The following is a 25,280-nucleotide window of genomic DNA, read 5'->3' on the forward strand; positions in this document are numbered from 1 at the left end:
TGCTTCCAAATCCCAAAATGTTATCAGTTGAACTGAAAAAAAATAGTCTAAGAACTACATGAACCTTAAAACATATAAAAGAGAAAGCGTGAATAATCTGACAAGTAAAAGAGGAACAGAGGTGGAATAATATTTGGCAAGTTGCATTTCTCTTTCTCCTTAATGACCTCCTAGGTTAGCTGAACTCTCCCAGAAACCTTAGTAAGCTGCCCTATTGGTTGGATAAAATGCCCTTCAATTAATAACAATATGGCAGCTTTCTCTGTCCTTGTTTCACTAGGACAGGCTTGGAACAACTTGTCTCCAATTAAGGATTCCTGTCTCAAGTCTGCTAAATTGAAATGTAGGGTTTTCCCTTGACCTGCACAGAGCAACAAGTTACATCTGGCAAAAATCATACTAGATTTTGATTTCATGGAATGGAATGGGGTGGAGTAGAAAACAGGAATGGAATGGAGTGGTGGAATGGGATGGAATGGGATGGAATAGTGGAGTGAAGTAGAAAACAGGAATGGAATGGAGTGGAGTGGTGGAATGGGATGGAGTGGAATGGAATGGAATGGAATAGTGGAGTGGAGTTGAAAACTGGAATGGAATAGAGTGGAGTAGAGTGGAATGGAATGGAGTGGAGTGGAATGGGATGGAGTGGAATGGAATAGTAGAGTGGAGTAGAAAACTGGAATGGAATAGAGTGGAGTAGAGTGGAATGGAGTGGAGTGGAATGGGATGGAGTGGAATGGAACAGAATGGAATGGAATAGTGGAGTGGAGTGGAGTAGAAAACAGGAATGGAGTGGAATGGAGTGGAGTGGAGTGGAATGGAGTAGAGTAGAGTAGAGTAGAGTAGAGTAGAGTGAAAGAGTTGGAAGGGACCTTGGAGGTCTTCTAGTCCAACCCCTCACTCAAGCAGGAGACCCTATACCATTTCAGACAAGTGGCTGTCCAGTCTCTTCATAAAACCCTCCAGTGATGAAGTACCCACAACTTTTGAAGGCAGAGAGGGATGACTTAGCTTAGGGATAGAGCAAGTGTTTGACGTGTAGAAGTCATCAGTTCAGTCTTTCGTTTTTCTCAAATGGGCTGGTAGAACCTTCTGCTTGAAGCGCGCTGTTAATCCCTGTCTACCATCCTGGGCTAAATGAATCCCAATGTTCTGCATTAAAGACTGAGTTCACTCAGCACAGGAAACCCCCCAAGTCTCAAGTTATTTTTACCTGCTCTTGTGAGAAAATGTAAGCGGTGCACTGGGGGCTATTGTTGAAAAGAGCACTGAGACATTCACTCTGATTCGGGGATGTAACAAGATAGGGATAAATTGCCTTCAGTTTACATTTGAGTGAAACCTGACCACACTTTTCTTTTTCTGAAATAATCATGAACGGGATTGCAGCAATCCCTCAGCCTGCACGCTTCATTTTTGCGCTCTACCGAAATAAATAATGTAACACACACACACACACCCCAAAAGGGGGAAAAATCCCCTCGAAAACATTTGTCTTAAGGGAGCCATGTACAAGAAAGAATGGATAATTTGGGTTTTGTGGTTAGCCGGCAGCAGGTGCGGATGGCTGAGGAGAGTGAGGACTCAGATGAGGGGCCAGGACCTTCAGAGATTGTGGGGGCTGGCAGCAGCGATGAGGAGGTTCCCGAGGAGCCTGTGCCAAGTGCTCATGCATGCAGGATTGCTCGCAGGAAAGAGCAGCTGCAACAGCACGGGTGACTCGGGAGTAAGGCTGCAAGGTAATGGCCCCTCCTTCAAGAAGATAAAAGCCAGCTGTGAAATGAACATGCTTTGCAGAAGGCAAAGACATTTTGAAACCCCAGCCTCATGGACATTCCAGTATCCTGAGTTTATATTTGAAGATTCTTGTATTGCAAATTATTTCTTGTCTGTTATCTTTTAGCAAGTTTTGCACAGTTTGGCAAGGCTTGTGCTTATCACAGCTAATTATTTTGCAAAGGCATTACAAGGTTTCTGTTCTATTTGAATTGTATTTGATGTGTTGGAAAAGGGTGTGGGTCAGAACATTAGGAGAGATTACGGGGAAATATATTGTTGAAGGTAGGTTCCCCCGCCAACTATGCAGGAGACATATCAGCAAAAAGGAGGTGCAAATATTTGGGTCTGTGGGAATGTTTAGTGTTTGTTGTTGGAACTTCAAAAGCAACGATAGATTTTTCTATTCGTATGGCTGCACGGATAAGCCCCCCCCCCCTCACACTTGCTACGATCTTCCCTTTCATTTTTTTTTCATATGCACACCCATCTTGTCATACAGATGGATGCTTTGCTAACGGTAAATTAGAAGCCTCGTGATGTGATCGGGAACTGCTTTTTCCTCTACTACCCCATAACAGATGGCGGCAAAGGAGAGAGAGAGAGAAAAAAAACTAACCATCCCGTACGGGTAATTTGTAAAGTTTGGTCTGCCTGTCTGATGGCATATAATATGGAACAGTCCCTCAAGTGGTGTCTTCATGACACGGGAAGCTGTAGATTTCCTTTTGTGTCAGCAGCTTCTTACTACGAAGGATAAACTAAGCCTTGGAGGATCCCCCTTAAAGTGAAGGCCAGAAATGTTAAAGGAGATTCATGCGCATGTGGTGTTTCTGGATACAAGAAGGAAGACAAATAAGATTTTGGACAAAGACCAGAGGAAGGTTGCAAAAACTGCTTCACAGCCTTGGGAAAACCGCTTCCAAGTTTTCCGTCCATCAAGAGTGCCTCTCAACAGATGTTACGGGGTGGAAATGTGCCCTCCATGTTCTCTGCAAGAAAGCCAATGGATCGTTTGATGTGTCGCCTTCTGTCCCATCTCCTCCCTCCATGTGGCCAGGGCTTGTCAATTCTCCACCAAATCTAATACGGCACACATAGCATTTTTTCTTCAACCTCCACAGTTTTTACAGATCCATAACAAGACAGCTTTCGTTGGAAGTATAACTTCAATAAATCATTGGTTGAAGCTCACATATGTGGTCTGCAAAACCCCACTGCATTGGACTGGTCTTAAGCAGAGGATTGATACCAAAGGTCTCAAATTGCTACACCAGCCAGCTGTCTCATATCATTGTGCTCAGGATGCAGGACAATCTGAGGCCAACCATGCACAAATCCATCACTTCTGTTTCTTAAGAGAAGAGAAGAGAAAGAAGAGAGAAAGAGAGAGGGAGAAGGAGAGGGAGAAGAGAAATTTCCAAACTTGCCATCTTTAAGATTTTTAGACTTCGACTCCCATAATTCCTTGCCCAGCAGGAATTTTGGGAGTTGGAGTCCACAAGTCTTAAAGTGGCCAAGTTTGGAGACCCCTTGGAATAGAATAAGAGTGTTGGGTGGGACCTTGGAGGACTTCTAATTCAGGGGTGACAAACAGACAAAGGCCTGTGGACCACATTCGGCCCATGGGATGCTTAAATCCAGCTCGCAAGGCCGGCCTGGAAATATCAAAGGACTGGCCTGCAGTGCCCGCACGCCTCGTTTTCACCTTCCGTGGCCTCCTGCAGCACTCTGCTGGCCAAAAATGGGCTGAAAACAGGGCGAAAACAGCCTGTGTGGCCTGTTTTGGGCTGGCAGAGTGCTGCAAGAGGCCTTGGAGGGTGAAAACAAGGTGCGGGGTGGCACACATGGACCTCCTGTGCCCTGTTTTGGCTGGCAGGGTGCTGCATGAGGCATCCATCCCGCCCCACCCCACCCCCCAGAGGAGAACTACAATGCTGATCCAGCCCTTGAAGAAATCCAATTTGACACCCCTGTTCTAGTTCAACTCCCCTGCTCAAGCAGGAGACCCTTTACCAGTGATAGCGAATCTTTTTGTTGTGGTGTGCCGAAAGCGCACCGTGCTGGCACCCACAATGCAATGCGCCCCAACCCCCTGCGCATGCACACGCAACACTCCCCTGCCCCCTTACTTGCACTGTTACATGCGCGTGCCTCCCAGCTGATTTCCAGCCCATTTGAGACCTTTTTCAGCCTCCCAGAGGCTCGAGGAAAGCCTCTGCAGCCTTTGGAGGACGAAAAATGGGCCTGTTTCATCAATTCCGGTTTCGTCACTTCCAGTATTTCCAGAAAACCCATTTTTCAGCCTCCCTGAGGCTGCAGAAGCTTCCCTTGAGCCTTCAGGAGGGCAAAAACGGCCTTCCCTAGGCTCTAGAGGCCCTCCGGAGGCTGAAAAGAGGCACTTCCGGTATTTCCGGAAGGCCCGTTTTTCGGCCTCCTGTGGCTGCAGAGGCTTCCCCTGAGCTTCTGGGTGGGCCGAAAAAGGCCTCAATTGAAAATCAGCTGGGAGGCGCACGCATGCGCAGTGCAGGTAAGTTTTGCTGGGGCTCGCGTGCCCGCACAAATGCCTCTGCATGCCACCTGTGGCACACATGCCATAGGTTCGCCATCACGGCCCTATGCCATTTCAGACAATTGGCTGTCTTAACACTCTCCTAAGAGTGTGGTTAATCCCATGGGCTGGGCATGCCTCCAAAACCTCCTATCAATCCTGCAAATTCATACCCTACTTTTGTCCCAGTTTCTCTTGCACCTCTGGAGGTGGCGTATCTGAGGAAGCTAGAAACATAGGCAAACTTCTCTCTTGTTGCAGGTAGCACACCTCCTGGGACTTGGTGTTTCTAAACCAGGATGAAGCATCGTGCTAAGATGTTCCTTCATTGTAGTCATTCAGCAGCTCCTGAACTGGCTTATTTTGATGAAGCTTCACATAGGTGTAGCTTTTCTGCCCCAACCTGTTGTTCTCGTTTGAAAGACAAGCTTCAAAGGGCTGTGTTTTTCATAGGAAAAAAACAGAGCTGTTTCTTTTTCTCTTTTTTGTTCTCAAGGCAGAGAAATGCACCCAGCACTTATTTCAATGATGCTGAATAAAAATAGCATCTAAATCTTCAACGGGTCCTCTTTTTTTAATGAGTTAGCGCTCTGTATGGGGCGCAAAGATGACAGAAGTAGGTTCTGTTTATAAAAAAGTATCGTTTGAAGTTCTTTTTCCCTCTCTGCCCAAATCCCTTGCATTTCACACTCAATAATGTGGTCAACATTAATCCCTAAGTTTTCTATTTGAAGATCATGGAGGGGAAATAAAGACAGAACTTCATTCGGTTCTCTGGTGGAGTCCAGACTGACTCTGATTCCCTTTCTCTGTGGGTGATCTACCTGCCTCAGTATTAACCATTCCTATTTGGAAGCAACAGGTTCAATGGTGGGCTGCAAATTTTTTAACAACTGGTCTCTGGCTGGGTTGGCATTGCCAGTTGGTCATGTGACTGGGTGGGTGATGTCATTCATTGCACCAGCCCTGCCTCCCATCCACTCGCCTCAAAGGCAGAGGTAGGATTCAGTTGGAGCTAATCCCACGACTGACTGGCCCCGCCCATTTTTGGCCTGTTTTCAGCCATTTTCAGGCCATTTTTCTGGCCAAAATTGGCCCCCAAAATGGCCTGAAAACAGCCCCAAAATGACCTATTTTTCAGGCTGTTTCCAGGCCATTTTTTGCCCCCAAAACAGTCAAAAACAGCCCAAAAAACAGACTGGGTAGGGCCAGCCGGTGATCTGATTTGCCGGTTCTCCAAACCATGCAGAATCGGAACAAGGGGTTCAGGTGAACCCGTCCGAACCTGCAGCAGCCCACCTCTGAATAAGTTTGCAGGGAATTGTGCTTGGCCTCCGTTATGCTTCAGAAAATATTGTCAGGTTGGTGAAAACTCATGTCTGACTTGTTTCTAAACCTTTCTGGGTTTACCTAACTTAGTAAAAATGCTTGAGGGCTACAGAATGGTAAACGGGAATTTTGAAGTGGTGGGGAAAATCGAGAAGGCAGACCGGAATGGAGTATATTTGAGGGGCTGCCCATAGGCAGGAGGGGGTCAAGCTATTCTCCAAAGCACCCAAAGACCAGACAAGGAATAATGGATGGAAACTGAACAAGGAGAGATTCAACCTGGAAATAAGGAGACATTTTCTGACAGTGAGAACAATCAATAATCAACCCATGGAACAGAAGTTGCCTTCAGAAGTTGTGGGAGCTTCATCGTTGGAGGCTTTCAAGAAGAGACTGGACTGCCATTTGTCAAAAATGGTGTAGGGCCGTGATGGTGAACCTATGGCATACATGCCAGAGGTGGCACACAGAGCCCTCTCTGTGGACACGCATGCTGTTGCCAGCTGCTCTTCTGGTTTCTGGCACATGCATGCACCCTGTTCAGTTGGTCTTCAGCTTCTGGCACTCTGGTGCATGCATGCACACGCGCATCCCAGTTTGGGCACTTGGTGGCGAAAAGGTTTGCCATCACTGGTGTAGGGTCTCCTGCTTGGGTGGGTGGTTGGACTAGATGACCTAAAAGGTCCTTTCCAATTCTGTTATTCTATATTCAGTGGAGCAAAAGTTGCCTTCAGAAGTTGTGGGAGCTTCATCACTGGAGGCTTTCAAGAAGAGACTGGACTGCCATCTGTCAGAAATGGTGTAGGAGGGTTGGAGTAGATGACCTACAAGGTCCCTTCCAATTCTGTTAATCTGTAAAAAAAATTGGAGAACAATGGGTTGTTCTCACCATTAGTAGAAATTTCCTAATGGTGAGAACAATCAACCAGTGGAACAGCTTGCTTTCAGCAGTTGTCGGTGCCCCACCTCTAGAATCTTTCAAGAAGAAACTGGACAGCCATTTGTTTGAAGTGGTATAGACTCTCCAGCTTGAGCAGGAGGTTGGAGTAGATGACCTCCAAGGTCTCTTCCAACTCTGTTATTCTACATTCGATGACTATGTTCATATTCTAGGAAAGGATTTGGCTGGGTGGGTGTCATCTTTGGAAGCCATATTCCACGCATAGCCTGGGAGAGTGGAAGGGGGGTGATTTCAATTAAGTACCTCTAAGTAGACAAAATAAATTCTTTTGTTAGTCCAAGGTATGAGTGTGGCACAGAATGAAATAAGGATTGTACTTTTGGACGGATTGTGATTGGGCCATGTGATGTGATGACAACCAAGGGGGATGGATTTGTAGTTTGGGAAATTGTGAAAATCCCGAAAACTTTTAGATTCGGGATTCCACAGATATGCCAGGTGCTACTCTAATAAAGGTACTTTTGAGATATGTTTGTCTCGGAGTTACTAATTGGAATGGAAGTTTGCTGGAACACTAACAGTGGGATCCTTAACAGGGGCACACCACACTTCTTTGTTGCAGGAACCATTAATTCATGTGTTATGTTTGTATTAATGGTTTCTCATCTCATTCTTTTTTAGGGAATGTATATTAAGTCAACCTACGATGGACTACACGTGATCACTGGAACAACAGAAAATGTATGTTTATTTTCATCATGCTTGCTGTCCTTGTTTCCATGCATCTCCATGTGTGTATATATGTGCACATACATACATGGATACATTCACATACATACAGGTAGTCTTCGACTTATAACAGTGATCATTCAAAGTTACAACAGCCCTGAAAATATTCATGTCCACATTTACGACTATGATAGTATCCCTGTGGTCACGTGATCAAAATTCAGACACTTGGCAACTGGCATGTATTTATGACGGTTGCAATATCCTGGAGTCATATCAGGGCTGGGCTGCTGGGGGTTTGCAGGGGTTCAGGGGAGCCCCTAGCTAAGATTCTGGGGAGTTTGGAGAACCCCAAAATCCCACTCCTGGCTGGCCCCGCCTGCCCCACGTGGCTCGTTTTGGATGCAGGTAAGCGCAGGGCGCGCACAGAGGCTCAGGAAGGCCAGAAATGGGCCCGTTTCAAGTTTCCAGAGCACCTCCGGTGCCCGGGGAGGCCATTTTCGTCCTCCTGGAGGCTCAAGCAAAGCCTCAGGAGCCCGGGGAATGCAAAAACATCCCCCATGTTGCAGGAGGCTAACTAGGCCACGCCCATCATGGCCACGCCCACCCAGCAACCAGGCAGACAACCTGTTGCTAAAATTCTTGGGGCCCAACCCTGAGTCGTATGATCCTTTTTTGTGATTCTTCTTACAGGCAAAGTCAATAGGGAAGTTAGAGTCCCTTAATAACTGTATTACCTACTTAGCAACTGCAGTGATTCACTTAACAACTGTCTCGCTTAGCAAAAGAGTTTTTGGGTTCAGTTATTCTCATAAGTCAAGGATTACCTGTATTCTCATTGTTTTACATGTAAGAAAAGAAGAAAAAATATGAGGTTTATAATGCACCTAGGCTCAATCTTATTTAAGATTTTTATATTCCACTGCTAGCTTTACACCTTCAGCTGCCTGGTGAATGGCTTTTATCTCTTGGTCTTTTTCTTCTTCTTCCCTCTACTGAGTTGAAGTTGTTCTGACAGTGTGCTGAATTTTATGTCTCTAGACGCCTGTCATGCTGGATATTTTTTAAGGGTTTCAGTTCAGGATGTTTTATTTTTAAAACACATTATAAGAAGCCACGAGAGTTTACAAGGAGAGGGGGGATGAAAAACACAGCAAATGCATTTTTAGCAAGTGTGTGAAATGTATATAGCCCCAAATCTTGGGCTTCAAATAGAATAGGAAATGGTTCGTTCTTGCACAGGCTTCACCATTGTGGTATATAATTCATTCTGTTTCTTAAAGTCTCCAGCTGCTTGGAGATCTGGACACCTGGTGCTTGGTCTGTCAAGTCTTATCTCAGCACATGGCTTCTATGATTTAACGTGGCATAGAAACTACAGATTTAACTGAGTTAAGAAAGAGTTGGATGGGGGGGTGGAAATTAAGCAGAGAGGCCTTGCAAAAGATCACAGCACAGACATCCTTCCAAGGCTTTCCCCCCTCGCCCAAGGTGGCATCTATAAATCCTTTGCTACCTTTTCAACATTGCCACCATGGTCTAGGTCAAGTGTCAGCAACCTACGGCTCTAGACCACATGCGGCTCTTTGGGCCCTCTGCTCTGGCTCCCTGTTGGGTGATCCCACCACTGGCTGGCCTCGTCCCTTGCCTCCCCTCCCAGTCACTCCTCGCCTGGCCTGAGATGGTAAAACACAAAAAACAGAAATGAGAGGGAGGGAGGGGAAGAGAGAGAGAGACCCATTTCTGACAGAAAACACTGGGAGCCACAAAACCTGAGTAGGCGTGGAGGGGGGTGTCATGTGACTGGGTGGGAGTGACGTTGAGTTGGCCACGCCCATCCAAGTTTTGAGTCTCCCCGTGTTTTCTTTTCTGTGGGAAACGGGTCCAAATGGCTCTCTGAGTGTTGAAGGTTGATGACCTCTGGTCTAGGTGCTCATTTTCTTCTTCTGGGCCAGTACTCAGAGGTGGTATTCAGCAGGTTCTGACCAGTTCTAGAGAACCGGTAGCGGAAATTTTGAGTCGTTCGGAGAACTGGCAAATACCAACTCTGACTGGCAATTTTATAGTATCCTTCCCCTGCCACGCCCACCAAGCCATGCCCCAGAACCGGTAGTAAAAAATTTTGAATCCCACCACTGCCAGCACCCACCCAGTGTTAGAGCATCAAGCAGGTTGAGAACATTTCCCTAACTCAGTTTTGTTAGAGACCAAAGTGATGTGGGGTAGATGAGTAAAACAGTGAGACGAAGAAGGTGGAGGCTTCAGAAGCCACCAGCAGTCAGAGGAATGTCAACCACTGACCAAAAGTAATGATCTCCCTACATCTAGTCCTGTGGAAAGCAAAATCCCTCAAGATCTTCCAGTAATGCTTCCTGTTATAAAATGTTTAGTTTTATCCAGCTAGATATTGTTCATAGATTAAATGAGCAATTACAAGGGTGAACTCAATTTTCTATTAAGAGGGTGGATGGATGGATGGATATAGATAGAAGGGGGGGGGATTTAGATAGGTAGGATATAGATAGAGAGATAGAGATAGAGATAGATAGATAGATAGATAGATAGATAGATAGATAGATAGATAGATAGATAGATAGATAGATAGATAGATAGATAGATAGATATGATGGATGGATGGATGGATGGATGGATGGATGGATGGATGGATGGATGGATGGATGGATGGATGGATGGATGGACAGACAAACATACAGACAGACAGACAGGAAGGCAGGCAGGCAGACAGACAGACAGATGATATTTAGATAGATACAGATAATAGATAGATGATAGATAGATAGATAGATAGATAGATAGATAGATAGATAGATAGATAGATAGATAGATAGATATGACAGAGAAACAGACAGAGAGAATTTCTATTGCCTTGCTCATAGTACATCTATGGCTACACCAATGAATGCTAACTGTTTGGCGTTAAAAGAAGATGGGCTTATATTTTATACCCAGAAAGGGTGAAGAAGAGTAGATAAAATCTTCTTTACTTGAATTTTATTAAAGTAAAATGCTTTCAGGGTTCTTTGGCGTTCTCTTTCCCTGAGGCTCATTTTCCATGAGAGAGATGTTCTAGGGAAGACTGGAATAAAATTATCCCAGTTTAACAAGGCAGAATGGAAAAGGGAGTTAGCCTTTATTGGGTCTTTGATATAAGTATGCCATTCCTTTTGGGGATATGAGCCTGATCTGCTCTTTAAGAAACCTACTGCAAACTCTTGAAGTGAAATAGAATAGAACGAAGGCAGGAGGAAAAAATGGCTGTAACTAAGATGATGATGATGATGATTGATGATGATGACGATGATTGGACTTCTGATTCTCGGAGAATAGAAATCAGATGATGGTGTGTTGATTGTGTCTCTGCAGATGTCTCCTAATTCTGCCTAGGATATGTCGTAACAGTTATTCCAATAGAGTAAAAAAGCACACTCGCTAATTTTATTGTGATATTTGCATCACTTTACATTCAGCACAAATGGGCATCCTCTCCCTCCCTTCCTCTTAGCCTTTATGATTGTGGAATCTATTTAAAAGGAAAGATCTATTTTAAACTTTGAGAGAGAAAGGAAAGGAGGATGGGTGGGTGGGTGAATTCTCCGATTCTTCAAAGATAGGAAGGAAGGATTGGGAGAAGGGTTGGGAGAGTAAATAAAGACAAATTGAGTGTTTACATTCTTCAGAAGAGCATGTGAGAGGCTGCCTTTGGCAGTGTTCCTGGTGGAAAGCAGACTTTGTGGATTGGCAAGGCAGGTTTGGAGGAAGGTATGGCTTTTAAGACGGGTTTCATTGAGGTTCTCCATGTCTCTGTGACTGCATTCACAAATGCTCCAAGTCTTCAAGTGCTTGGTTAGTTTTGGCCAAGGGTGGGACATGAACCCATGTTTGGTCTGGCATCGGGAGGGTGGAATACTTTTGCTTTTAGTGATGGATGGATGGATGGATGGTTGGATGGACAAATGGACGGATGGACAAATGGACAAATGGATAGATAGATAGAGATAGAGATGATGATGATGGATAGATGATAGAGAGGGATAGATAGATAGATAGATAGATAGATAGATAGATAGATAGATAGATAGATAGATATGATGATGGTGATGAAGGTGAAGATAGATTGATAGAAAGAGAGATATAATAGATTATAAACGATATATATATATATAGAGTGAGACAGATGATAAATATGATGAAGAAGATAGATGATATTCAGGGAGGGAGGGAGAAAGAAGGATGCTGATGGTGATAAAGATTGACAGGCAGACAGACAGATGATAGAAAGAGAGAGATAATAGATGATGAAGATAGATGATAGATAATGAAGAAGATAGATAGATGAAAAAGAAGATTGATTTGTAGATAAATAGATGATGAAGAAGGTAGGTAGGCTGGTAGATGAAGAAGATAGGTAGGTAGATGAGGAAGGAGGAGGAGGAGGAGGAGGAGGAGGAGGAGGAGGAGGAGGAGGAGGAGGAGGAGGAGAAGAAGAAGAAGAAGAAGAAGAAGAAGAAGAAGAAGAAGAAGAAGAGAAGAAGAAGAAGAAGAGGAAGAAGAAGAAGAAGGAGGAGAGGAGGAGGAGAGGAGGAAGAAGGAGAAGAAGGAGAAGAAGAAGAAGAAGAAGATAGATAGATAGATAGAAGAAGAAGATAGAAGATAGATAGATAGATAGAAGGAGGGGGATGAGGATGGCTAGATATTGAGAGAAGGAGAGAGAGAGAGATGATGATGATGCTAGCCAAATCTTAGCTAGGAATTATGCCATGGTCTCCCAAGACTTCCAAAGAGCAACTGGTTGGATGAGGCAGACTTGGCTTCAGCTGACAGTTACACCATAAGAAAGACATATGGGTCCAACTAAAATGAATAAAAGAACCCTAGAAGCTATTCCCTTGAAAAGCACACCAATATCTCAGAAACTATGCCTACTGGACTTCAGATACATTGATCTATTTTTTCTGCAGCCTTTATAATAATTGCCCAATTCTAAACAACGTCATCAAGCATTGTGCCTCCCTTCCCGGCCGTTGAGAAAACTGGAAAGAAATCAGCTTTCTTTTGCTGATGATAATCCCATTGTTTGCCTCGGTGGTTAGTTCTTGTGTAAACTTTGGGGGATACGTTTCATTGAAATGTGAATGTAACAAAAACTCGTCCCCAAGTTGGGATTCTTTTGTGTAGTTTTGGATGGTATGGTATTTTCCTTCCAAATAATTCTTTTCTTTCTTTCTTCTTTTTTTTAAAAGTTGGTGGCTTTTGAAGTTTGCCTGCAGTGGGTTGCTAAGATGTTTGCTTTTTGTTCAGAACCGCTTTGCATTCAGCTTTCATGCAGACAGTTTCCTGACAGTCTAATAACATTTGTGTTATTTTTCTCCAAATGGCCTCTTGGGTCTCATCCTTCTCAAATGGCAATGCATTATATCAGTGGCCGCCAACCAGTGGGCCAGGGACCACTGTGGTCCATGAGAAAATTTTGGTGGTCCGCAGAGATATGTCACCCTCAAAGCACCCCCCAAAGCAATTAATCCAGGCTGCGCAGGAGTACAAAGCTGCACTGCCCACATGACCCATGGGAACACAAGGCTTGCATCGCTTGCATTGTGAACAACACGAGGTAGTGAAGGAAGGGGGGAAAGGGCAGAGGGGGGAAAACTTGCCCCAGCCGCCCCATGTGCCTTGCCTGGCCACTGGGCTGCTTCTTTCTTCTTTTTTCTTCTTCTGCTTTTGGCTGCACGCAAAGAAAGCAGCAAAAGTCTTTCTTTCTCTCCCCCAAACTCTGCCAGAAATGAGTCTTTGGGACCCTGCAAGGCCTCCTGCTCCAAGAGGCTGTGCCAGCAAAGACTCGTTTCTGGTGGAGTTTGGGGGAGAGAAAGAAAGACTTCTGCTGCTTCTGCTGCTTTCCTTGCATGAAGTCAAAAGTCTTTCTCTCTCTCCCCCTGAGAATGGAGCTGGAGATGGTATCCTGCGATCCCAAATAAAGAATGATCGATCGGTAGGAAAATGGGATGGGGGATTTTCCTGCAGACTTTTTTCCTGCAGCCACCATCAGTAAAAATTCATATTAGTGGTCTGCAGGATTTAAAATTATGAGTTTGGTGGTCCCTGAAGTCCAAAAGGTTGGCGACTCCTGCATTATAACACTGTCCCTAGATCAAATTATATATAGAGGGCTGCAGCCAAAATTAATTGTCCTCTATTGTGTTACAAGTGCTTTTTACCTGTATAAAGTTAGCACCCACCCCTCTCCTAGAAGAATGAAATATTTTAGATGATATTAAAAAGCCAAAATATTAAATTTCCCAAAGGGAGAAATGGAGAAACGTGTTTTTAAGAGGCAGAAAGCAGCTCCCGCCTTTCTCAATAGCCTTCAGCAGATGTCAGCACTTAAGAGAGAAAGAGCTTATTGAAAGAAGCCAAGTATCTAAGTAGCTCTATTCATAGGCAAAGCAAATACTGCTGGCAGAAATCCATTTAAGACAGGATATTTTGAAGTTCCCTACAGCAAGGTCTGAACAAAGGTAGGATTAGCCCTCAGCCACAATAGGAATTGCCTAACGTACTTTCAGTTGCACCACCTCCAGTAAACTTCAACCAAACTAAACTCAGAAAAACAGCTAGAATATGTACTTTGCCTATAGAGCCAGCTATGACCCCTACCTAACCCCGTAGGAATTTGACAACAGCCAATAGAATACACGTTCTTGCACAGGAACAGGAAGCTCAAGTGCAAAGCCCAAGAGAAGGTATAAAAAACCCCATTCTCAACTCCATGCGGTCAGCTGCACCAGAATCACAAAGACGTGATTCTGTTCATCAGTAAATGGACCCTCGTTCCAATTAGCCTCCAGCCTCCATTTTGTCTCCAGGGACTTTCTCCTGGCTTGGAACTGGACCTGGATATTTCTTCCAACATATCTTTGAAGGTTTTTGCCTTTTTAGAAGACAAAATACTTCATTAAGGGCAAAAAAAAAAAAGGAAAGGTGGGTACAGGTAGTCCTTGACTTAAAAGCTCATTTGGGGATCATTCAAAGTTACAACAGCTCTGAAAAAAACCCTGACCTATGACCATTTTTCACAATTACAACCCCATGGTCACATGATCAGACTTCAGACGCTTGGCAAGTGGGTCATATTTTTTTTAATTTTTTAAAAAAACTTTATTAAATACGAAAGATTAAAATATACAAATACAAAGGTAAAAAAATACAAAATTGTACAAATAAACAGCATGACAGATTCTATAGTGCAAGCAATCATGTTTTCCTCTAGTACAGTTTGATAGTGATTTAAATATTCCATCTAGATTATTAAGTGGTGGTCACTTTCTATCCCTTGTAAAATACCTATGTTAATGATATATATTAAGTATTAATCTATTCTTACTCCTGGATTACAACTATATAATTTTATAAATAAATTGTTTATTTGGCTTAATCAAAACGAGAGAGGAATAAAAGCTTGTACTCTATGATTTCCTGTCCTTTAACATATATCTGGTAGTATATTTCTTAAAGTCCTTATTTTTTTTTATTTTATGCAGTACATTGTTTTTCTTTACGATCTATCCACTCGTACCATTTATCCCAGATTTGATAGTATTCCGTATCATCTAACGGGGTCGTATTTATGACGATTTCCATGTGATCTGCTTTTGTGACCTTCTGACAAGCAAAGTTAAGGGAAGAACTTGAGAACCAGGTTACTTGCTTAACTGCTGCAGTGATTCAGTTAACAACTCTGCCAAGAAAGGTCGTAAAATGGGCCAAAACTCCCTTAGCAAATGTCTCCCTTAACAACAGAAATTTTGAGCTCAATTGCGGTTGTAAGTCGAGGGCCACCTGCATTGCAATTGCTTTTCACCTTTGAGGGCTTTTGCTACAGAAGACAAAATACTTCATCAAGGGGGCTAAAAAGAGGGGAAGGTGGATATAGAGTTCACACATATTGTGTAAAATACATACCTTTTTTTAATATGAGAAATTTGCTAAAGGAGGTGCTGTGGTGGCAGTTGTGATGAGACCATTGCAGCACATCTAGTCCTCGACTTACAACAGTTCACTTAGTGACCGTTGGAAGCGGTCACAGCGGTATGCTACCGGTTCAGCGGAACTGGTAGTAAAAAAAAAAAAGCTTCTGACGATCAGCTGTAAAGAAGCAGGATCAGCCCTCCATCATCCCGCGCTTTCCTTACCTCTCAGCGGATCGTTTCCTCCACTCAGCTGATCCTGGGAGGCTTTATTTTTTTTACTCCTGGTTCTGCTGAACTGGTAGGAATTTTTGCTACCGGTTCAAGTGAACCGGGCTGAACCGGTAGCATACCACCACTGCTTCAAACGGTCACTAAGTGAACTATTGTAAGTCAAGGACTACACGCGTGCATGTTAGATGACCAAACCAGTAGTGGAACAGGTAGGATCTCACAGCTGGTTTAAAGTTACAACAGCACCGAAAAAAAGTACTTATTTATGACCAGTTTTCAAATTTCTTTTGCCTTTAGTCTCCAGCAGACCAGTGTAAGAAGATCCATGCAGGGGACGAGGTGATCCAAGTGAACCATCAAACGGTGGTGAGTACACTTCTCAGAAAATACTAAATGGCCATTTGCTTTAATTGTTTCCTTTGATTGAGAAGCGTTAACATACCACCTATGGGCATTGAATATCTTTATGTATCATTTTCCTTGTGAATTGGTTTGAACAGATGCCTACGTAAGAGAAGTTGTAATGTATGGCTTCATCTCTTATGCTGGAAGGATAAATGTACTGGGTTTGGCCCAGATTTCATCATGCTTATTGTTCTGACCAAGGCTTCCGAGACCGTAATTATGCACAGGCTTATTTTAAAAACAAGCCTTGTTTTATTGCAACCCTGGGAATTATTTTCATTCCCAGCTGGTTATGACTCTCAAAGAGTCCCTCGAGATAAGCACCCACCTTTCTTCCCTGTGAAGTGCTGCCAATAACAGAAGTGTCAAATGAACTAGGAAAAAAAACCAACCAAAGTACAAAGAGCTTCAAGAATGAATGGAGTCCACACAGAGCTTCAAGGATTAATCTGAATAGAATGAACGACTTTGCTTCCTGCAAAGGTTTCATCATCTTTGCCTGTCCTTTATACCTTAGGGGAGGGGCAATCACCTTCCAGCTTTACTCCCAAGTCGCCCCTTTTGTCTCAGCTGCTCTCACCTTCTAGCAGCTCTGCGCACAGGCGCATTGGGAACAGGCTCCCGTGGTTCCTCTGCCTCGCTGCTGCCAGACTCCGAAGTCTCCAGAGTCAGCACCCCACTCCCAGATGGTCCTGGCCCCATCTCTGCATCAGACACAAGACCCTCGTCTGAGTCCTCTCCAGACTCCCGGACTGGTCCCTGTTCTTCCCCACTATTCGATTCTACTGCCGTCTGCACAGGCTGCCAGCGAATCACAACACTTATATTAGTTCCACTGATCCCAAGGAGACCTGTGTTGGACTCTGTTCACTTACTCCACTGATTCACTGAAGGTGAATGCTGATCTTCTTATATTGGTATAACTACTCCTATATTGTCCATATAGGGGTGTGATGAGTCAGCACTTAAAGATGCTGAGCTTCTCAGTTGGAAAGTTGATTGCCCAGGTTCGAGACCCGAGCGCCACACAAGCTCCCGTTCCTTGCCAAAGCTCCTGCCCACCTAGCAGTACGAAAGCATGCAAATGCAAGTAGATAAATAGGTACCACTTCAGTGAGAAGGTTCCATACGTTTTTGGCATACAGTCATGCTGGCCATATGACCAGAATGTTAACTATTCTATTTATTGCTTTATTGTCCAGAGGTATTGTTATGGATTTGAATTTGGACTGCTTCTTGTTGCTTCTTATTGCCTTTTCTTCCATTTGGATTGTGTTGCATTAATACAGTGTGTTTTGCATGCCACTTTGCTAGTCTTTTTGTGAGGTTGAAAGGTAGGGTTTGAGACAAACTCAGAGCTAAACTGAAGTCAACATATTCTTTATCAGAGCAATGTTGAATTGGAGTAATACACATGCATGGAATCTAAGTTTAGCTTTGTCATAAGGCAAGCCAATAATGTAAGAATATAAAGATGGCTATCTATTATTTATCTATCTATCATCTATCTAACTTTCTTTCTTTCTATCTTTCTATCTATCATCTAACATCATCTATGTCTATCTGTCTATCATCATCTATGTCTGTCTATCTATCTATCTCTATATCTACCTCTATAGTTATATGGCTTTATATCTATATTATATCTATCTATACCTATATCTGTATATGTCTCTCTCTCTCTCTCTCTCTCTCTCTCTCTCTCTCTCTTTTTATATATATATATATATATATATATATATATATATATATATATATATATATATATATATATATATATGTTTTCTTAAGTTTTTCGGGTACTTACATGTATGGTGTTCGGCTTGGTTCGGGTATTTTCCCACGTCATTGTAGTTCTTTTAAAGTTGTAGCAACGTTTCAGCAGAATCTCATCTGCCATCATCAGGCTTCTGTATTGTGTCCGTCTGTGAGTCAGACTTTTACAGTAGTTTCAGATTTGAATTTGGGGCAGCCTATTGCTGTGCCAGAATGGTTTTTCTTCATCCTGATTGGTTGGGAGTCTTGGTCTGTGTTTATTGGTCTCGGAGTTTGCTGTGTTCTGCTTGATTGGTGTCTCTAATATCTTCTGTCTGTTTTTGGCTCTTTTTGTATCTTGATTGGCTGGCAGCATTGTGTTGCTTTAATGGAGGCCTTTAGTGCAGCTTGGCTTCGGGTAAATGGACGGCTATCTGGGCCCCTATATATATATATAATCTTTTCTATCTTTCTATCTATATCTATGGCCCCATATTGTCTTTTTCAGCAATTACTATTATTGATCATTGTACTGGAGTGAATTTCAGAAACTTTTTTTTGGTATAAAAAAGTATAAAAGGGTCAGCAAATACACTTTTTGCCTGTGTTGATTTGGGGTATGCATTCATAAACTGGTTACATCAAATTCCTACTCCCCCTTTGTAACCTATTAAAATTAGGAACAAGAAATATGCACTCTTCGGAAACAGCTTTGCAAATCAGATATTTTTGTAAGCCTTTTTGGTCTAAAACATGCGCTTTTTTCCTACTAATTGCCCTTTAAACCCAACGGAGTGACAATCAAAGAATGGCTTACAGAGAAACATGTACAGTTTTACAATGAGCGAAGAACAAACTAATGAACGGCATCAGTGTCATTCTAATTATGAAAGAAGCGGAGATGCAGAAGCAAATCTCAATTCATTTCCCTTGTGTTCCTCACTCAGCTGAGAGTACGTTTCTCACCAGGATGGAGCAACGAGACGTCCTGCATTTGCGTTTGCATGGACACAATATCCTTGATGTTGGTCAAGGGCGTCTTCGCCCCAGATAAAATGAACAAGTGTCCTACAATCACTCACATTTCAGTAGCCTTCCTGTTGAGTAAGACAAATCACCATCAGGCAGGTGGTTGCGATGCAACTCTACGTGACGGTGTACGACAGACATCTATCCCAGTTGGTGAGACATTTCTCCAAAGTGACGTCTCAAGAAGTCAAGTTTAATCTTCTTTATACGGGGCAATATAATATATCTTTAGATGATGTGGTACTCTCACCTGATTCCTGCTTAGAATCTTCACCTGCCTTGCATCCATGTGCGCAACAGGGATGTGAATAAATTCTGTTTAATTACAGGTTGAATCCAGTAGCAGTTCGAAAATATAGCTTTGGTTGAAACGGATTTTATAAGAAGGCTTGATTCATATCTGAGCGATGCATTTAAGGGGCTGTAGGCAGGGGAGGGCTCCGAAACTTTTAGCAAAGGGTTCTCTGCCTGGTTGCTGGGTGGGGGTGGTTATGGTGGGGGTGGCCTAGTCAGGCCCCTGCTCCATGATAAGGGGCAGGGGTGGGATTCAACCGGTGTTACTACCGGTTCAGTGACTACATCAGGCACCCGCGCCGCGCGCGCATGTAAAACACCATATACTGTGCCACCCGGACAGCTGAAAAGCATTGTGTGCAGCTGCGCTGCATTTGAAAAGCCTCTTTTTCCCTGCTTTTTCAACCTCAGCTGTGCTGTGCAAAGCAGCTGGGGTTGAAAAAGCAGGAAATAAAGGACAGGTAAGAGAGTGGATGGAGTTGAGCATTTAACTGGCTGGGTGCCCTTCCTGACACCTATGAGGACTTTGCAGCAGATATTTTGTTCTTTGCACCTTAAGGGTGGAAAACCTGCTGCTACCTAGGATTGAACCTTTAACCTTCCAAGTGGCATGCCAGTGTCTTCACCACTAGGCCACCAGGCTAATCTAGGAAGCCATGATCTCAGATGAAAAAAATAAAAACCCCTGAATGCTTTCTGAATTAACAGAGCCCTTTTTCCTATTCCAGGTGAACAAAAGGCCATTGTCAGCGGTAAACTTTCAGTTATGGAAATTTGCTTCTTTAAATAGTTACCAACTATTTAGCTTAATAATGGTTTACATTGTCAAAGTAATGCAAATAAGGCGATAGAGATAATGAGTGATAACAACTGATGAAGCATCACCAGTTTGAATTTATGCTATATATATGAATTTATTTATATATGCTGTATAAACTTTTATTAAATAATTTTTAAAAGTCAAAGCCAAATGGATTTTGAAACAGAAAAGTAAGGAAAGCAAAGTAATAAGTGAAGAGGAAAAAGGAGAAAAGGGAAAAGAGGAAAGGAAAGGAAAGGAAAGGAAAGGAAAGGAAAGGAAAGGAAAGGAAAGGAAAGGAAAGGCTTCTAATCTTAAATTACATTTCTTACCTTCTCTAAGATTATGACATATTTTCCTTCTTTTCTTAGTCTACCCTTTCTAATTATGATCCCCATAAATCACAAGTTCATTTTTTTTCTTTTTTTTCAGTCGAAAGTCCATAAGAGATTTTCAATCACTTATAAATGTATTTGGACATTTAAATTTATGGACCCGAACATCCTGATTTTACACACACAAAAACCCTCACCCTACTAGAAATCATCTGTATTCTCAGATGCTACCTTAATAATTCTTAGATCTTTGGTTAGGACTTAAAATATTAGACTTCTATCAGTCTTAGGTTGGAATTAGTTTAGTTTACTTTATTGTCATTGTACCTCATACAACAAAATTAAATACCATCTTCAGTGTACATTATGACTATGAAAATAAACACAAATACACATCCTTCACATTCTATACATTGAATTGAAAACCCCTGATATTGCATTAATATTGCACTATACAGTAGAATTAAATTGCAGATTAATCATCATAACCATTAGAAGAATGACTGATGAAGTTGTGGGTGTAAAATTCAATGTCTAAGATAGCTTTGTGTCTTAAAAGCGAAACCTGACCCAGATTGCAAGTGGAAAACATTCTTAGACTACAAAACAACCCATGGATTGTTAGCCCGTACCAAATTTGGGATCCTCTATGCACAGAGTCTGTATTTTAGTTTATGAGTTATCAAAAGCAGAACAAGTTTCTACTAATATGAGTGAATTGATTGTATCCAATAATTTCACAAGATAACAAACATATCTTTCGTTTTAATTTTACTTTCTGTTCCCTCTCTGTGTTTTCTTTTTCGACTTCTTGATATATTTTTTTAAAGGTCAATCAAAATGCAGGGGAAAAAAACACATGTACCTTTCACCCTATCAATCTAAACTTATTATTTGTTTGATTAATGGTATCCACGTTGAGTGGCAGCTGTCTTCATTTTCTCCATTTGAAATTTATATATATATATATATATATATGGTGTTGTTCGGGTATTTCCCACGTCATTGTAGTTCTTTTAAAGTTGTAGCAACGTTTCAGCAGAATCTCATCTGCCATCATCAGGCTTCTGTATTACAGAATACAGAATACAATACAGAAGCCTGATGATGGCAGATGAGATCTGCTAACGTGCTAAAAAGAACTATGGTGGAAATACACAACAACACCATACATAATACCCGAAAACTTAAGAAATATATATATATATATATATATATATATATATATATATATATATATATATATATACATACACATACATACATACATACATACATACATACATACATACATACACATACATGTACCTTTCAACCTATCAATCTAAACTTATTATTTGTTTGATTTATATATATATATATATATATATATATATATATATATATATATATATATATGTTTTCTTAAGTTTTGCGGGTACTTACATGTATGGTGTTCGGCTTGGTTCGGGTATTTTCCCACGTCATAGTAGTGGTGCTTTTAAAGTTGTAGCAACGTTTCAGCAGAATCTCATCTGCCATCATCAGGCTTCTGTATTTTGTCCGTCTGTGGGTCAGACTTTTACAGTGGTTTCAGATTTAAAGACCAATAAACACAGACCAATAAACACAGACCAAGACTCCCAACCAATCAAGATGAAGAAAAACCATTCTGGCACAGCAATAGGCTGCCCCAAATTTAAATCTGAAACCACTGTAAAGTCTGACCCACAGACGGACAAAATACAGAAGCCTGATGATGGCAGATGAGATTCTGCTGAAACGTTGCTACAACTTTAAAAGAACTACAATGACGTGGGAAAATACCCAAACCAAGCCGAACACCATACATGTAAGTACCATGAAAACTTAAGAAAATATATATATATATATATATATATATATATATATATATATATATATATATATATATATATATATATATACATATATACACATACATACATACATAAATACATACATACATACATACATGTACCTTTCAACCTATCAATCTAAACTTATTATTTGTTTGATTAATATATATATATATATATATATATATATATATATATATATATATATATATTCTTAAGTTTTTGGTACTTACATGTATGGTGTTCGGCTTGGTTGGGTATTCTCCCACGTCATTGTAGTTCTTTTAAAGTTGTAGCAACGTTTCAGCAGAATCTCATCTGCCATCATCAGGCTTCTGTATTGTGTCCGTCTGTGGGTCAGACTTTTACAGTGGTTTCAGATTTAAAGACCAATAAACACAGACCAATAAACACAGACCAAGACTCCCAACCAATCAAGATGAAGAAAAAACCATTCTGGCACAGCAATAGGCTGCCCCAAATTTAAATCTGAAACCACTGTAAAAGTCTGACCCACAGACGGACAAAATACAGAAGCCTGATGATGGCAGATGAGATTCTGCTGAAACGTTGCTACAACCCATGATTTCTGGAAGCAAGGAGTTCCACTGGTTAACTGTCCTCACCATTAGGAAGTTTTTACTTAATTCCAGGTTGCTTCTCTCCTTAGTTAGTTTCCATCTGTTGTTTCTTATCCTGCCCTCTGGTGCTTCGAAGAATAATTTTACTCCCTCTTCTTTGTGGCATCCCCTCAAGTACTGGAACACTGCTATCCTGTCACCCCTAATTCTTCTTTTCTTTAGACTGGCCAGTTGTTGTTGCTGTTGATTGTCAGTCAACTTAATCCTCTTCAACCCGCCTGCCATATTGCTAAAACTGTATCTGTTGATTCTTTATAGCATGCATTGTCCTATAGATCTTCCCAGATGTTCTATTACAAAACTAGGTAACATTATAACTGCTAGTTATCGCTAGCACTGATGATGTTAGCTAGTTCGGTAATGAAATGTCTGCAAGAAAGCCATCTGACTTACAGTATAAAGACCATCTAAGTTCTACTCTCATGGAGAAGCTTTGGATGTTTGTAGCATCAAAGTGCTACCATGTCTTAACTTTGAAGGTGGCTATTGAAATGTCTCTAATTTTCCATCCTCTGTCAAGAACTCCAGTCCATCATGATGTCATCTTTCTATTTTTGGCCAGATACAATACTCAGCAAATATCATCAATAACATATTAAGAGCTTTCCATTTCGGTCTACTGACACTTGGGACCGGATGGCCTCAATTATATATATTTTTAGTTTTTAATGACTCCTTCATTAAGGTTTCCTCTTTGAGCCATTTATCTTTAGGGCATTAATTATTGAGCATTCTCTGGCAAGAAGGAGCTCGTGAAATTCGCCAAGGCTCTCGGTTTTTAACATTTATATCCAGTTTTTCAAAAGTGCAGCTGGTTCTTCAAGTTGTGATTAAATGTCAGCAGGATGAGACTTTATTTCTCCCAGGACCTAACTTAAAGGCAGAGATGAGAGGGAAATAATTTAGAAATAAAACCCCAAATTCGTTTATAGCCAGTACCATTTTCCAGGTTAAAAGAAACCGTCTTGGAAATGATTGGGTTTATGCCTGGAGGAAAGGAACAAAACTTACGTGAGCAAAGTCAGTATTGATAATTGGGTAGGACTGTGTGCTCACCAAGCCAGAATCCAGTGTGATTTTTCTCCCTGGTAAAAACGTATTTAGGATTGTAATCCAGTTCTCAGTGAAGTTAAATCCATCACCGATGGTAAACTCTGTGTCCTTCGTTCCGTTTCTTGTCAATAATCATTTGCAAAGGGCAACCTTGGTCTGCATCTATGTCTTGTGCTTTTTTTGTCCCCTGTTTGTTTGATACTACATCTTTACTTCTCTGAGAATAGGGCCAGGGGTGGGCCTGCTGGGGGTTCGCAGGGGTTCGGGAGAGCCCCTAACTAAGATTCTGTGCAGTTTGGAGAACCCCCAAATCCCACTCTTGGCTGGCCTTGCTCACTCCTCCCTTCCCCTCCCAGGAGTCCCCACGTGGCCCATTTTGGATGCAGGTAAGGGGAGGGAATGCACGGAGGCTCGGGGAGGGTGAAAAACAGGCCTCCCAGAAATTCGGGGAGGCTAGAAATGGGCCCGTTTCCAGCTTCCAGAGAGCTCGAGCCCAGGAGGCAAAATGCCCCCCACCACCATGGTGCAAGAGGCCGACTAGGCCACACCCACCATGCGGCCACTATTAGGGGGGGGTTTTTTTTTGTTTTTTTTTTTGTTTTTTTTTTTTTTTATTAATTGAGTAAATTTTAAAAATGGGGTTTTGGTTTATTTGCCCACCCAGCAACTGGGCAGAGAACCAGTTGCTAACATTTTTGAAACCCAAATAGGGCTATGCATCTCCTCCTTCCTCGTATTGTTTTGACAGCGTGGTTTTTTTCTCCCCCATCTGGTCTTCTTTTCTAAGAATCCCCCAAAAAAAAAAAAGATCTGTCTGATCGGAAAGAAGAATTGCACTTGCTTTTTAAAAAAAAAGATAAAGAGACAAGGATTTCCTCCAGCTTTCTTTAACCTTTAAAACAAAATCTCACTGCACGTAACAGCATGGCTGGACTATTTTCAGTGTCTTCTTCTCTACTTTGGCACTTCCTAAAATGACCATCGAAGATAGAGGAATGGGGTTGGAAGGGACCTTGGAGGTCTTCTAGTCCAACCCCTGCTCAAGCAGGAAATCTGGTGTGCTTCTGTGCCACAAGATTAATGTTTGAGCATTCACAACTTCTGAAGTCAACATGTTCCACTGATTAACTGTTCTAATTGTCAGGGAATTTCTCCTTAGTTCTAGGTTGCTCCTCCCCTTGATTAGCTTCTATCCATTTCTTCTTATCCTGCCTTCAGGTGCTTTGGAGAATAGCTTGACTCCCTCTTCTTTGTGGCAGCCCCTGAGATGTTGGAACACTGCTATCATGTCTCCCCTAGTCCTTTTCATCAAACTAGACACCCCCAGTTCCTGCGATTGTTCTTGGTATGTTTTTAGCCTCCAGTCCCCTAATCACCTTTGTTGGTCTTCTCTGCACTCTTCCTAGAGTCTCAACATCTTTTTTTTATATCGTGGCAACCAAAACTGGTAGTTACTTGCATCTGTTTATTTAGTGACTGTTCAAAGCAAGGTCCTTCAAACTTGGCAAGTTTAAGACTTGTGGACTTCACCTCCCAGAATTCCTGAGCTAACATGACTGGAGGAGGAATTCTGGGAGTTGAAGTCCACAAGTCTTAAAGCGGTCAAGTTTG

The 25,280-nt window shown here is 42.0% G+C and overlaps 1 protein-coding gene across 4 annotated transcripts in view; it reads left to right on the top strand.

Moving 5' to 3' along the window:
• The window catches only part of LOC113416601 (connector enhancer of kinase suppressor of ras 2-like), a 357,297-nt gene that overhangs the window by 201,820 nt on the left and 130,197 nt on the right, over positions 1 to 25,280 (top strand). For all 4 annotated transcript variants that reach the window (XM_087972082.1, XM_087972080.1, XM_087972083.1 and 1 more), the window contains exons 7-8: positions 7,239 to 7,298; positions 15,800 to 15,868. In XM_087972082.1, the coding sequence (XP_087828208.1) occupies positions 7,239 to 7,298; positions 15,800 to 15,868 (129 nt within the window). The remainder of the gene's footprint in view (positions 1 to 7,238; positions 7,299 to 15,799; positions 15,869 to 25,280) is intronic.

Source organism: Notechis scutatus, chromosome 10, assembly GCF_049901735.1.
Source record: "Notechis scutatus isolate UNSWTSFEM ecotype Mainland chromosome 10, rNotScu1.2, whole genome shotgun sequence".
In the NCBI taxonomy this organism is placed as follows: Eukaryota; Metazoa; Chordata; class Lepidosauria; order Squamata; family Elapidae; genus Notechis; species Notechis scutatus.